This window comes from Amyelois transitella, chromosome 14 (genome assembly GCF_032362555.1).
Source record: "Amyelois transitella isolate CPQ chromosome 14, ilAmyTran1.1, whole genome shotgun sequence".
In the NCBI taxonomy this organism is placed as follows: domain Eukaryota; kingdom Metazoa; phylum Arthropoda; class Insecta; order Lepidoptera; family Pyralidae; genus Amyelois; species Amyelois transitella.
Genome location: NC_083517.1, coordinates 1,152,204 through 1,166,244, shown reverse-complemented (window position 1 = coordinate 1,166,244; position 14,041 = coordinate 1,152,204). Strand labels below are relative to the sequence as shown.

Here is a 14,041-nt window from a genome sequence, read left to right as displayed (position 1 = left end):
AAATCATAAATAATAAATCGTTTTTAGAGCACTTTTCGGCTTCAAAAAATTTTAATAAAAATTCTGTAGGTATAACACAGTCTCAGGATTGATTTAAAACAGTTTTCAAAAAAGAGTGTAATAGCCTATTGTTTTATATGGACCAGCCAGCCAAAGCGTCCACCGGTATATTGCGCGCTCTAGACCCATCAGACACCATTATTTCTGCTGTAAACCATAATAATACCTTGCAAGGTCGCTGGATGGAGTGGGGGGCCGAGCGGTGCATTGTCGTTTCAGTTACCGCGAACCCAGGCCCGGAGCCCTACGCGAACCTTCAAGCTTTCAGTCTCCACAGATTATAAAACTCTTTATCAGATCGCGGGGGTGAAGAATGTAGTGAGGTCTTGTTGACTGGAGTTATTTAGTTTCCAGTTTTGTTTCAACTTTTAATGTGGTTGTAAAGGCATATCTAGTGATTAATACGGTGAGGTTTTGGAGGTTCTGTTTACATACATACATACATTTTTCTACCTTAGCTCGGAAAGACTGGAAGGCCACTTTCAGCTAAATCGCTTAATGATAGAATCAAGATTCCACTAGTGACAGGTTGCTACCCCATCGCCTAAAAGAAGAAACCCAAGTTAATTAGCTCTTCTCTTGATTGACTTATACATTCTGAACGGGAAGGTAATACCTTTTTCTTCGCTACTAGACTACAGCATGGAAACTAGTTTATTTTCAGTTAGGTTAAAAATAAATTTAAACACGTAAATTCCTGCAATTCTTTCTGATAGTACCTACTCCATTGTATAGTAATGATCACGATCTGCTTAGACTAGATAGCTTCATGAATACTTACATTACAATAAAAAAAAAATAAGTGCCAGTACCATTGATATGAGAGGTTTTTTGAAATTCCTACGGGAATCGAGAAACGGGATCTTAAGGTACTTAGAAATATTGTATGTATAGAACAAGAGGCAGATTTAAAACCAAAAGATGAACCGGTAAACCAAAGAATTTAGTTTTAAATTCCATCATTAGGCCATACAGCTGAACGTGACCTTTTAGTATTTTCAAGACTGTAGGCACCTTCAACCCTTTGAGGGATAAAATAAAAATAAAAATAGTTTATTTCTGTAACAGATTTTTTTTATAGAACTTCTAGACAACAATATAACTTCAAGACCTCACTACAGTCACCATGTTGAGTCACAGTTTTTTGACCGTGTGACGTACAAAATGTTTAATTGTTTCTCTTCAAATATGTTTGATCAGCTGCATTTGATGTGAATCGAATTGCGTAAAGAATGAACCAGTCCTGTCCTGTCTAAATTCAGTAGTCATACTGACTTCTACATTAGCCATTCTGTTATCTAACTTTGCGTGCGTTTACGCACCGTTAGTATATTACATCAATGAAAATTCTGGGCATATTGTGGTGAAAATTGTAATTACTGTAAGACTTTAAAATGTGCTTAAGTTTTGGGTTGTTATGGAGCCCTGTTGTGTTTGTGTTGTTTATTTTTGTTCGTGGTAAGTACTTATTTATAGTTTTATTGCAACCAAAATAATATACCTACTATAGTAGATGCACTGAATGTTTCATTTAAATGAGTAACTATTAACGGCTACGTCAACTTTTTTCTTACATAAAATTTTAGTTTATTTTTTCTTGAAAAGTTACTCATATTTAACTGGCCCATAAGTTTTTCAGTGATTGAGTTTAAGTAAGGAAGTTTACTTACAGACCAAAAAAAAAATCATGTCGATATCTTCCTATTGTTGTCATCGACCACGACATGACTCTCCTATGACCATGGCTGTAAGCAGGTCAGAAGCAGTTTGAAAGCGGGCCCGCGCCGAGATGTAATACAAGAAATCCTTTTCCATATTCAAATTCAAACGTTTATTTGCCAACTATGAGTCATAAATATAATACATACATACATTAAATTGACACAAGGAAGATATCATCATCCTTTTTAGTTTAGTCCAGGCTATGTCCTCTGTAGGAGCCTTAGGCCCGCCTATAACCACGATCATACAAACATCACGTGTTTAACCCTTCGAGATAAACAGAATTGACAGTCTCGTAAAGACTGAAAGGCAACGTGAGATTCAGATAGTGACAGGTTAGTAAAGATGGTGGCTTGTCCATTGCATAGGTACCTAAAAGAAGAATCCCAAGCTAATTGGCCTTAAATATCTCAAATTATAAAGGAAAAATATGAAATACACCAACAGCGGTTAATAAACATTGTGTTAATTAGGTAAATAAAACGTACATAATTAAGGTTATTAATACTTTATTTAAATGAGAATACCACAAATAAATACTAAATGCAACAACTTAATGCTATAAAAAATGTACAGTAATGTAAAATGTCCCTACTTTGCTCCTTTAAAGTTAATTATGCTACAATTTTCTGAAATGTTTTGTCGCTTGATATGTCCAAAACGGTGCGACATTACATTTAATTGTGAACGCACCCAAAAATATTTATTTATGAGTGAAGAATATAACATTACTTCTCTTAAAAATATGCTTTATTTTGATGTTTACAAATTTTTCGACACTTGTTACTATAAAAAAAGGTAAAACGTAACATTACTGGAGCATAGTTTTAAAAAGCAAGGCATAACTTTGCTCGAAAAGCTTCTGCAATGAAGATTGGTCGTGAAATATACCCAGGAGTAAAGTTATGCATGACCATGGGTAACTTTGCTCCTTATTCGTAGTTTTATATATGTAATGGAATACTTAATTACGTGATTTAACTTTAAAAATGAATTATATAATATTCTTGAAATAAATACTTCGGGGTATGTTCATCATTAATAATCCAAACAATATTCATAATTAATTTTTTTTGGAGCATATATTGGAGTAAAGTAGGATCATCAACCTAATAATAACAATAATATGAGCTTGTTTACATCAATAAATTAAGCAAGAGGACTAGAAAAAAAATACAGATCAGTCCAGGAATAGCGACAACTTCCCTTTAAAGCTAATAAAAAAAGTTTTATGATCTCAAAAAACTATTCACTTGCCTAAATACTAAGTTAAATGGCGTGTTTATTTTTATATTTATAAATATTAAATAAATTTGAATTGTAACAAAAATACAAATGTCATATCTACAAAAAAATATACACGTATATTCAGAAGTAGGTACTTTTTATAGACAATATTTGTAGTTTTTATAGTTTCCTATATTTTTTTAGCTCGCATCAATCAACGACATTAGATTTTATTAAAAAAGTCAAGGTATTTTATTTGCTAAAGAAAGCTTCATTGTCTACGTGTAAAAAGTCATAAAACTGAACATTATTAAATGTATACTAATGCCAATTTATAATATTATTATTTATTGTACAAAAAGAATTGCGACTAAATATTTAATAAAAATTACAATACAGCTAAAGTAAAGTAAATATACATTCTTGGTGTGAAAACAATAGAATAAATAAACATTACAGTTTATAGTGTACCTACAAGAAATAAATAATATTTACATCGTAACTTGTAACATAAAGTTCAGCAATTAATTGCATTACATTCATACATCAGTTAAAAATAAATTAAAAATTTAATTCGAATGCAAAAAAAAAATAAGTAAGTCGCGTACACACCAGGATAAAGAAGGTTGTTGATTTGTTGTGCAATTACGTTGGTGTGTACATAACTTTAAAATACAAAATCAGTGTTTTTAAGTACCTAGGTTAAACATTTGAGCAATGCCACATTTTTGATAGTTTCTTAACTAAAGCAGTATCAAGATTCATTGCATCCAGTTTAGTTAGTTAAGACATCAGATCTGTCTACTGCCGATTGATCTGCCTATGAGCCAGGTAATATCAGGTAGCTTAATAATACGATGCGGCTCTCATGAAAAAAAAACAGAAAATATCAGATTTCAGTAAACCTGTTTATATCAACTTTTTCATGGGAAGCGAGGCAGCTTTTCTATAGAAATCTTCGATCAAGTATAAAAACCTAGATAGGTACACAGTTCCATACAAAATGGAAGAAAATAGTGTTGGAACTGCAATACGTACTTAGACATTTGTATATCACTTCAAGTATCACGAAATAAGTCTCAAAGAGTTTAAACCTGTTTAGTTTGTTACATATTACCTTTGGTTTTGAACACAAGATAAAGCAATAAATTATCATGACACTCGCTGCTACGTAGAACAAGGTTTGAGTGGAGTTACCTTGATTAATTTGAAAATATTTTATCTGGGTGGATATAAAAATGTTTTTGTAAAAACTAGAAAATAGTTATAGATATTGTTTAGGTTGGCTTCTTCTTCTTGGCTGCTATCTTGCTAAGAAATGACCATAACAATATATTAAAAAGAGAAAATAAATGCCATTTATCCAATTACGTTGTTTTATATAGTTGGAGCGAAATTGTATGTTTGAATGTTTTTTAAGTTTGTATGTAAATACATGCATAGGTACATTATATACATTTCAAGTTAAAAACAACAACGTCTTTTTTAATTATTAGGACAGAGTCATCGTATAACCCAAACAAATGATGCTGAAAAACAATGGTATGGATTTGTAAGTTCGGCTAGTGTCTATTCAATTTCAAGGGTTATATACTCTTGCCGAATGTCATAAATATGAACTAAAATAAAGTTTTAAAAAAATTTTTTTGGTTACTTACCTAAAAAATGACACATCATATTCCTTTAACATTCTGGACGTGTGATTTTTTTCAATTTTTCACTGAGCACTGCGGCATGTTTAAACTTGGAATGGACGAAGGCTACTGAATGAAAAGGCAACCCAAAACGTCGAGTGGGCGGACATTTGGTGAAGACACTTTTCTTTTGTGGATTGCGTATCTTGTTTTTTTTTTATACTTGATCGAAGATAGAAATAAAAGTCTTAAGAACCTTGAAGAAACTTGGGTAATAAAAAAAACCTGTTTAACCAGGTCAAGTCTCTTCAAATCCGCTGTCTAAACTGAGCTTAAACCTAAACTTGCACTCCATTGGTCTATCCTATCATTATATATCTATTTATTGGATTTTGAGAAATGGCTAATAAATAGGTAGGTAGTAATACTACGGAGACTTATTCAAGATTCATGATAATTGACTGTTGAATCCATTTTAGAATATCCCTCTTCAGTTTCTTTTACTGATCTCCTGGATTCTTGCATACAACGAACTCTCCAATCTTGAGCATAACCTGGCCTTTCGGACATCTTTTCCCGCCCATTATAACCGATGATTCCAAACTTAAAATTAAACCAAACAGTATCATCAACAGGAGGAACCACTTGATGCTGGCCTGGAATAAATGAAAAAATAAACGTTAAATATGTATGAATAAATTAACTTCTTTTAATTATATGCCTTCTTAAATCTAACAGAAAGGTAAATATCATGAAATGTGTAAAATAACATAAGGTTAATTGAGTAATACATTTTTTTTATGGCTATAAATTAATTTATAAAGGTATTTTTGAAAATATGTATCAAGATTGTTTATCTTTATTCAATTACATAGACCCTAATAAGACTTTAAGATTAACGAAATCCTGAGGATTAAAATTAATCCATCTCCGTCATAGTATTCGGATTCAAATTCTAAATCTTTATTGCATATCATAAAGTACATCAGTTGAATAAGAGCTACTGCTTATACCTAAATAGGTACAATATGAAGCCTGTTGGTCATCGCAATTTTAAAATAATATGGAACGGCGGGAAGGTTTTATCGGCTATTATGTTTATATAACAATAATAAAAAAATGTATTACCTTTGGAGTCAATATCTACTAATAAGCAATTCAAAATAAATATAATTTACAAGATAAAACTGATAATTGAATTGATAAAAAGATATGTAATAATAAAAAAACAATTCAAATGTCAATCTTTCCATACATCGTTTAAAAACTCGTCCAGTGCTTACTACTTTTGAACGATACATAGCATTTATCGTTCAAAAGTAGTTTTAAGTTGTCAATAAATAAGTTTACATTTTCTTCTTTTCTTATGCAGTCAGGTAGGGCATTATATATTTTTGTAGTCGTCGCTAATAGACCAGAATTTGAAATTACCAGCTTATAGCTAGGTGTAATTAATAAAAAAAATTCTTGTGGGATAACGTCGCGGTAAATTATCTTTTTTGTTGTAGAATTCTGGATATTCTCTTACGAATTTACTTGCCTCCAAATTATTGAGGGTGAAGTAAAAATTTTTAAGGTCTAGACAGTGTGGTTTGCAGGTATCTGCCCCTTTAACATTATTTACTATCCGAATAAATTTTTCCTGTAGGACAAAAAGTTAATCTGCGTCGGTGCTATTCCGTATAGTATGTTAGCCACGAGAATGCATATGCATAATAGGCTGTGAGGGCAGTGTTTTTGTTTGTCATTTTTTAAGTTCCCGGTGTGCGTAAAAGAATTTCGATAATTTTGCCGCCACTTTGTCAATATGAGTCTCCAATTTATATTTGTGTCCAACATCAGCCCGAGTAGTTGGAAATTACTAACGCATTCTAGTTTTATGCCATTATAGGTGAAGTCTATATTTATAGGGGGTTTCTGATAGGGTCGAAATTCCATTATTTTTGTTTTAATAAAATTAATGTGAAGATTGTGGTCGGATAGCCATGATATAACGCAGTCAATATTTGTGTAAGTATTTGACTTATATCGTCTGTTTTTTGTATAGTGGTAAAATAGATACAATCAATATTTACTCGGCACCGTTTTCAAAATTATTAAATACTTAATAATTTAATTGTTTATGTTTATTTATCACTTTAAAAGTCGAAATTATTTGTAGAAGTTAATTTATTTTTTACTTTTTAGTTTCCATTTTGAAGTTTGAGGGTTTTTTTTAGTATTTTTTTATGGAAGTGAACTCGCCTGGTGAATGTGACGACGCAAGTAGGTACGCAGTAAATGGTGCCACGGCTCCTCTCCGGAGAGTTGAATAATTGAATATATCTACGAGTATATACTAAATAATATGCTATAGTTAGTTATTACTTCTAAAACACTAGTGCGATTTTATAAAAAAAAAAATCATAAAACGGATCCATACTATCTATTTCACGTTCCATTACGTTTTCAACGTTAACCCAACAGAATCTTGGATTCCGCCGAAGTCTTACAATGCAATAATTTAATATGGTTCATACACATTTATTTACCTTCCATCAAATACTAATTATTATCGTCACTTTCTATGTTTCAAATATCACCCTAGCAGAATTACATTAAAGTGAAAATCTCGGAAAATACTAGATGTAGGTACTTTTTTCAAACTTTTGTCACATTTACAAGAAGTTATTTCCAAATTATCTAGTAACATTGCGTTTTGATAGGTATTCAGCACTTTTTGTTGACATAATGCACACAAAACTTGAGCGTCTTAAAACACCGGATGCAAACAACATACATATGTATATACAGGACAAATTACACATATTGAGTTAGCCTCGAAGTAAGTTCGAGGCTTGTGTTACGAGATACTAACTCAACGATACCATATTTCATAATAAATACTTATACAGATAAACATCCAGAACCAGGCCAATCAGAAAAAGTTCTTTTCTCATCATGCCCTGGCCGAGATTCGAACCCGGGACCTCCGGTGTCACAGATAAGCGTACTACCGCTGCGCCACAGAGGCCGTCAAACATTCACTCTATGTATCGGAACGATGGAAAATCATGTCAAAATAAAATAGCTTACCATTTTCTTAAATATTATTCACACAACAATTACACAGACGCAATGCTTATAGCCGACAATACTTTTAAACTTCAATTTCTATTTCAATATAATAACTCGTAAGATTCTTCGATTGCGAAAACACTTCACTATTAAAATATAATAGATATATTATATCTCGTTAGTTTCTCTCAGATTTTCGATAATATTCGATGTTATTACTTTCACACGACCGCGCACCTCGACGGTGAGAAATGAAATGAAATTACAGGTTTTAGCGGACACCTTTATGAGTAAGCCTCTCGGAATCGGACTAGGGTTGTCATCGTTTTGTAACCATCTTATATACTGGTATTAGGAGTAGCCTGATTGAAAGATGAGCGTGACTCACTAATAGTTCACTATGGTCGCGAGTGTGGCTAGAGAAATGACATCAATCCATACGTAGTCCGTAGCCATACGGTAGATCAAATAATATCGTACTAATAACATACATATAATCACGTTTATATCCCTTACGGGGCAGACAGAGGCGACAGTTTTGGCAAAGACTGAAAGGTGACATTCAGCTGTTCGGCTTAAGATGGAATTGAGATTCAAATAGTGACAGCTTGCTAGCCCAACGCCTACAAGTAGAATCTCAAATTTATTAGCCTTTCCCTTAGTCGCCTTTTACGTCATCCATGGGAAAGATAGAGTGGTGCTATTCTTTTTTCTAATGGTGCCGGGAACCACACGGCATTTCATAAAGGATCATATTTTTCTTGAAATGTCATCAGAGTAGTGTGTCCTGGAGAGACAGGAACACTGTCAGCGTACTGCATCATCCTTCTGCGTCATGCCAGATGCGTAAAGAGGACTCAAGGGCCACGCAATAGTTGCCTGATCGTAGGTGGTTCCGTGTAAAGTTAATAGTCGAGTTATGATTTGAACATTGCCATAAGGAAAACGCCTTGGTGTTGCCAGTACAACAGTGGCTGTGGTTTCCGAGGTAGCAGTATTGCCAGCATACATTATCTTGAATTTTCCGCTTGAGATTTTCACTCTAGTAGGTATTTAAGTACTTACTTTATTCTATGTGTCTTTACAACATATAACTTTTGCAAACAGAGAACCTTCAATATATATCCTACTTTTTTAAGTCGGTTAAATTTCTATAATCTCTCCCTTCTAAGTGTAACTCTAAACACTTTTCTGAAAACCGCTTTAAATCGGTTTAGCGAAACGCGAAATAATCGCTGACAAACATACGCGCATACTTACAGGTCAAAATGAGAACCACCTGTTTTTAAGGCGGTTAAAAATATATGTAAGTATTACTTAAGTAATTAATGAAGTGACGAACTTCTTTGAAATACTAGTACATAGTTGCACAAATAAAATTATAACTGGCCATCTTTAAGAAAACATAAGTGGCTTTATTAAAAAAAAAAAAACAGTAAAACGCGGGAACATCCTATGTCATCTTTTTGTTAAGATTATTGTTAGTACTAATGACAACAGAGTTCTGTAAAATGTAATTGTTTGTTTATGTCAGTGATTCTCTAATTACTCGTAATACAAGTTCAGTATTATTATTTTTTTGTTCCTCCATTATCATGTTACGCCAATCTCCTGTTTGGTTTCCTTCCAAAGGTTGACTGGAAGAAATTGCATTAGCGATAAGTCCGCCTTTGTAACATCTCTGTCTTTTTTGTGTGTTTTACTCTTATGGTGCAATAAAGAGTTTTGTCTATCTATCTATCTATCAATTTCCAGCCAAGCAAAGAAATGCATTTCACCATAGATAACATCATCAAAAATATAAATAGTCTTTTTTCTTTAAAACTCATATCAAGCTATGGAAAAATGGATTAACAAAAGATACATAAATGTTACATGCTGTTATCTAGATAGATTTGCAGCCCAACTGATAATGTTATTGAAAATGAAAACAAAAATGTTTTACGTCACCTTGTCGGGTGCTCTGAGTAAATACTCAGGTTGTCACAGATTATATATACCTAAGTTGATAATCTGAGTAACTCAGGTTGTCACAGTTTATTTATAGTTATGTAAGTTGATAACGGATTATGATTACTACGTTTTGTAAATTGACGTCCGATGAAAATGCTGCAGTGTAGTTTGTTCCGCCGCTTCTTCTACACATGCGCTTTGGAAGCGGTAGTAGTTATAATTAGATTTAATAAATAAAGATTTAATTATAAATAATAAATCTATTCTATTCTTATATTTGGTTCAACAACATGTTGTTCCCGGTACCGGTAATTAAGGGGAAGAAGGGTCATTTTACCCTTTTAGGAAATGGTAAAGCAATCGTGAAACCAAATGTCGTGTCGTGGCGATGTCATGTCGTCGTCTGACCGTGCCTTATAACATACCTACTAACCCTTACGGCGCCCAAAAATCAAGAAAAAGGAGATATAGTTGGGAATTTTATCAGCAGGGTCAGGGCAATGCTTCGGTGGTCAGGCTCCCAGCTTCGTGCGGTGGTCAGGAGTGACTGCCGTTGATGCTGCCCCCGTCTTCGTTTACACAGCCAGCGGGGAAGAAGACTCATTGGTTGGCGCTTGTCTCGCAAGGTTGGTCTAGATATACATATAATCACGTCTATATCCCTTGCGGGGTAGACAGAGCCAACAGTCTTGAAAAGACTGATAGGCCAAGTTCAACTGTTTGGCTTTATGATGGAATTGAGATTAAAATAGTGACAGGTTGCTAGCCCATCGTCTAAAAGAATCCCAAGTTTGTAAGGCTATCCCTTAGTCGCCATTTACGACATCCATGGGAAAGAGATGGAGTGGTCCTATTCTTTATTTTTTAATTAGTGCCGGGAACCACACGGCTCTTTATATGCTTATATCACAGAATAATAGGTTATACAGACACGGCAGAAGTGCCGGCAGCTGAGTCATCTTGGGCTCTCACCACGTACATGGTGAGCGGGGCTGAGCTGGGGCTGAACACCGCGCTGGCGGACGCGAGCGAAGGCGGGAGAGACTCGCTAGCGAGCGACGGTTTGCTAGAACACCATTTTTATTAACACATACCTATACTATATACATACTAGCCGGAGTATGTATACCTATGGGAATTTGTGAAAAATATTTACTCTAGTTACATACATACATATGGTCACGTCTATATCCCTTGCGGGGTAGACAGAGCCAACATTCTTGAAAAGACTGATAGTCCACGTTCAGCTGGCTTTGGCTTTAAGATAGAATTCATATTCAAATATTGCTAGGCTACAGTTGCTAGCCCAATGCCTAAAAGAAGAATCCCAATTTTATAAGCCAACGCCTTAGTCGCCTTTTACGACATCCACAGGAGAGAGATGGAGTGGTCTTTTTTCTATTGGTGCCGGGAACCACAATTTATTCAATAACAATTAAACAAATACTTTAGGCAGTCTTAAATAGTCAAATCGTTAGTAACAATCAGTCCTACTCCCTAATACTGTAGGTGTCGAGAGCTGGATGACTGCGATGCGGTCCTGGTGTCCCAGGGCCAGGGGAACTGTCACGGGATCACGGGCCGCCACGGCCTGGAACTCAGGCAGGATTACGACGTCACCTACTTCAAGAGAACGTGTCTGGAAAGTAAGTCAAAAATGATGACATCACAATCATTATCATCCATCTGAGACCTACTGTTGGAATTAAGTGGTACATATACCTACATATATCGTGGCAAATGGAAAGAGGTAGTCTCTGCCTACCCCTCCGGGAAAGAGGCGTGATTTTATGTAGGTATGTATGTAAATGTCACAGTGTCACAGTAATATGGTCACGTCTATATCCCTTGCGGGGTAGACAGAGCCAACAGTCCTGAAAAGACTGAATGGCCACGTTCAGCTATTTGGCTTAATGCAAGAATTGAGATTTAAATAGTGACAGGTTGCTAGCCCATCGCCTAAAATATAATACCAAGTTTGTAAGCCTATCCCTTAGTCGCCTTTTACGACATGCATGGGAAAGAGTTAGAGTGGCCCTATTTTTTTTTGTATTGGTGCCGGGAATCACACGGCACTTAATTAAGTGAGAGAGCAAATTAATTGAGCAATGTTTACCCTATAATAATAAATGTGATAAGTTTATTAATTAATATTTACTATAATTTGGCTAACATTTCAAAAGGGTTTAAAACACAACAATAATACAACGGATAGTTAAATTTTGAAATACATTACCTACCTACGTGAATTTTTAATTTTAATTTTGACGCTATAAATGTTTTAAGTATATTCCATTCATAAACGATGCGAAAGTTCATTTAAAAAAATTTAAATTATTTAAATATTACTATGCCACCAGTGAATAAAAAAAAATTATAACGAGTTTTATATAATAAGCCATCATATGCATTGTCGTGCCGTGCCGTGTGGTTCCCGGTACCAATATAAAAATTATCTCAATTCTAACATTAAACCAAGCTGAGCGTGGCGTGACGACAATCTTTCAAAACTGCCGGCTCTCTCTATCCCGCAGGTGATAAAGACGTGATAATTTATTACGTGATTATTTAAAGGGTTCGAATCCCGGTCAGGGCATGATGAGGAACGCACTTTCTCTGATTGGTCTGGGTGTGGGATGTTTTTCTACATACTTATGTAAGTATTTATTATAAAATATAGTATCGTTGGGTTAGTATCTCGTAACACAAGTTTAGAACTTACTTCGAGGCTAACTCAATCTGTGTAATTTGTCCCATATATATATTTATTTATTTATTATATGAATGAATCATATCCATAAACGCAATAATTTAGGTACATAGCTGCCAAACAAATAAGGTTGAACACGTGTGATGTCATAAGTACAGTATCGCTTTGTAAAAGTCAATTTGGACTCGCCCATATAATGTGTTATGTTTATATAATTTTAAGTTTTATTGTTTATTAATGCGATTATTTCGTCAATGTTTTAGTTGTTGTGAAATTAAATTAATAGCCAAACGTGGCCTACCAGTCTTATGTATGTATGTAAATTAATAGTCACCGATATACTTAGTTTTAATATCGTTCCATCTAGCCGCCGGATGTCCCACGGTTCGGTTTCCATTCTTAGCATTCCTCTGTTTCAGCCTCACTTCCCCTGTATCTTTCAATGTAGCCGGGCGCCCCGCGATAAGATAAGATAATTTATTAACCAGAACTAAGTTTACCGTAAAAGTGTATTTGAGATGTAAACAAATTGATTAAAATGTTCCAACCCTATCAACTTTTTAAATGAAAAAAAAAAAAAATGATTATTTCTTCTCTGTTTATAACTGCGATTTTAAAAACAGAATTATAGAATACCTACCTTCCTATCTGTTGCAAAACTGACAGTGAAATGTTGGGAAACTCCGTAGTTAACCATTACTACCAACAGTCATCCCTATGAAATGTTGGGAATATTTTTCACTAGGTATAAACTGATCGGATTTTCGTTTAAGACTATGTCAAAGAGGTTCTATGAGCATATTTTATACGAGGTGAACTTAAACTGACCGGATTGTTTATTCAAGACTGTCAAAGAGGTTATTCGAAATATATATTTTTTTATGTAGTAACAGACGCATGCGCCGACCAGTGGTGGGCAGTGGAGAGTACCCCAGGGTACAGCCTGCACTCAGACACCTCCCAGCGAGTGATTCCTAACATCACGCTCAGTCAGTGCTATAATGCTGTGCTTGGCCATCGGTGAGTGAAATCAGATATTTTTCCTAAACAACTAAAATCAATATCATTTCAGTGTCGTGGTCCCTGCACCAATATAAAAAAAAACCTAAAAAAGCACAGACCCTCAACATATTTAAAAATATCGTATTTAAGTTCCTGTCTAGTTGAGTACCTAGATCGAACGTCAGGCAATTTATTTTAGTTTATGTATTAATAAGTTTATACATATATACTCGTATATTTAGTGGATAGGTATATGTCTATTATCTGTATTTCTGTTAGTATATTATTATATTGTTGCTAATAACTGTGACTTGCCGCTTTTTACTGGATTATGTACATATTTCTTTTATGGGATAAGTCCGCTATTGCAAGTGATTTGTTTCTTTTATTACTTACTATTTTCTTGTTACTGTGTCAATTTCTATGCAATAAAGATATTACAAACAAACAAACAAACAAAGAATAGGACCACTCCATCTCTTTCCCATGGATGTCTTAAAAGGTGACTAAGTGAAAGGCTTATAAACTTGGGATTATTCTTCCAGGCGATGGGCTAGCAACCTGTCACTATTTGAATCTCAATTCTATCATTAAGCCTAACAGCTGAACGTGGCCTGTCAGTCTTTCAAGTCTGCTCGCTCTGTCTACTTGTGGTTGTATGGATGGATGGAGCTAA

The 14,041-nt window shown here is 34.4% G+C and overlaps 1 protein-coding gene across 4 annotated transcripts in view; it reads left to right on the top strand.

The window, feature by feature from the left end:
* Positions 1 to 288: 288 nt before the first annotated feature.
* The window catches only part of LOC106132843 (uncharacterized), a 35,021-nt gene continuing 21,268 nt past the window's right edge, over positions 289 to 14,041 (top strand). Inside the window, exons 1-5 of one of the 4 annotated variants that reach the window (XM_060947841.1) lie at positions 289 to 383; positions 1,261 to 1,518; positions 10,141 to 10,279; positions 11,163 to 11,299; positions 13,251 to 13,383. In XM_060947841.1, the coding sequence (XP_060803824.1) occupies positions 1,455 to 1,518; positions 10,141 to 10,279; positions 11,163 to 11,299; positions 13,251 to 13,383 (473 nt within the window). In that variant the 5' untranslated portion in view covers positions 289 to 383; positions 1,261 to 1,454. Of the gene's footprint in view, positions 467 to 1,260; positions 1,519 to 5,900; positions 6,020 to 10,140; positions 10,280 to 11,162; positions 11,300 to 13,250; positions 13,384 to 14,041 lie in introns of those variants that run through there. The other 3 variants (XM_060947840.1, XM_060947842.1, XM_060947843.1) reach the window with 3 other exon arrangements.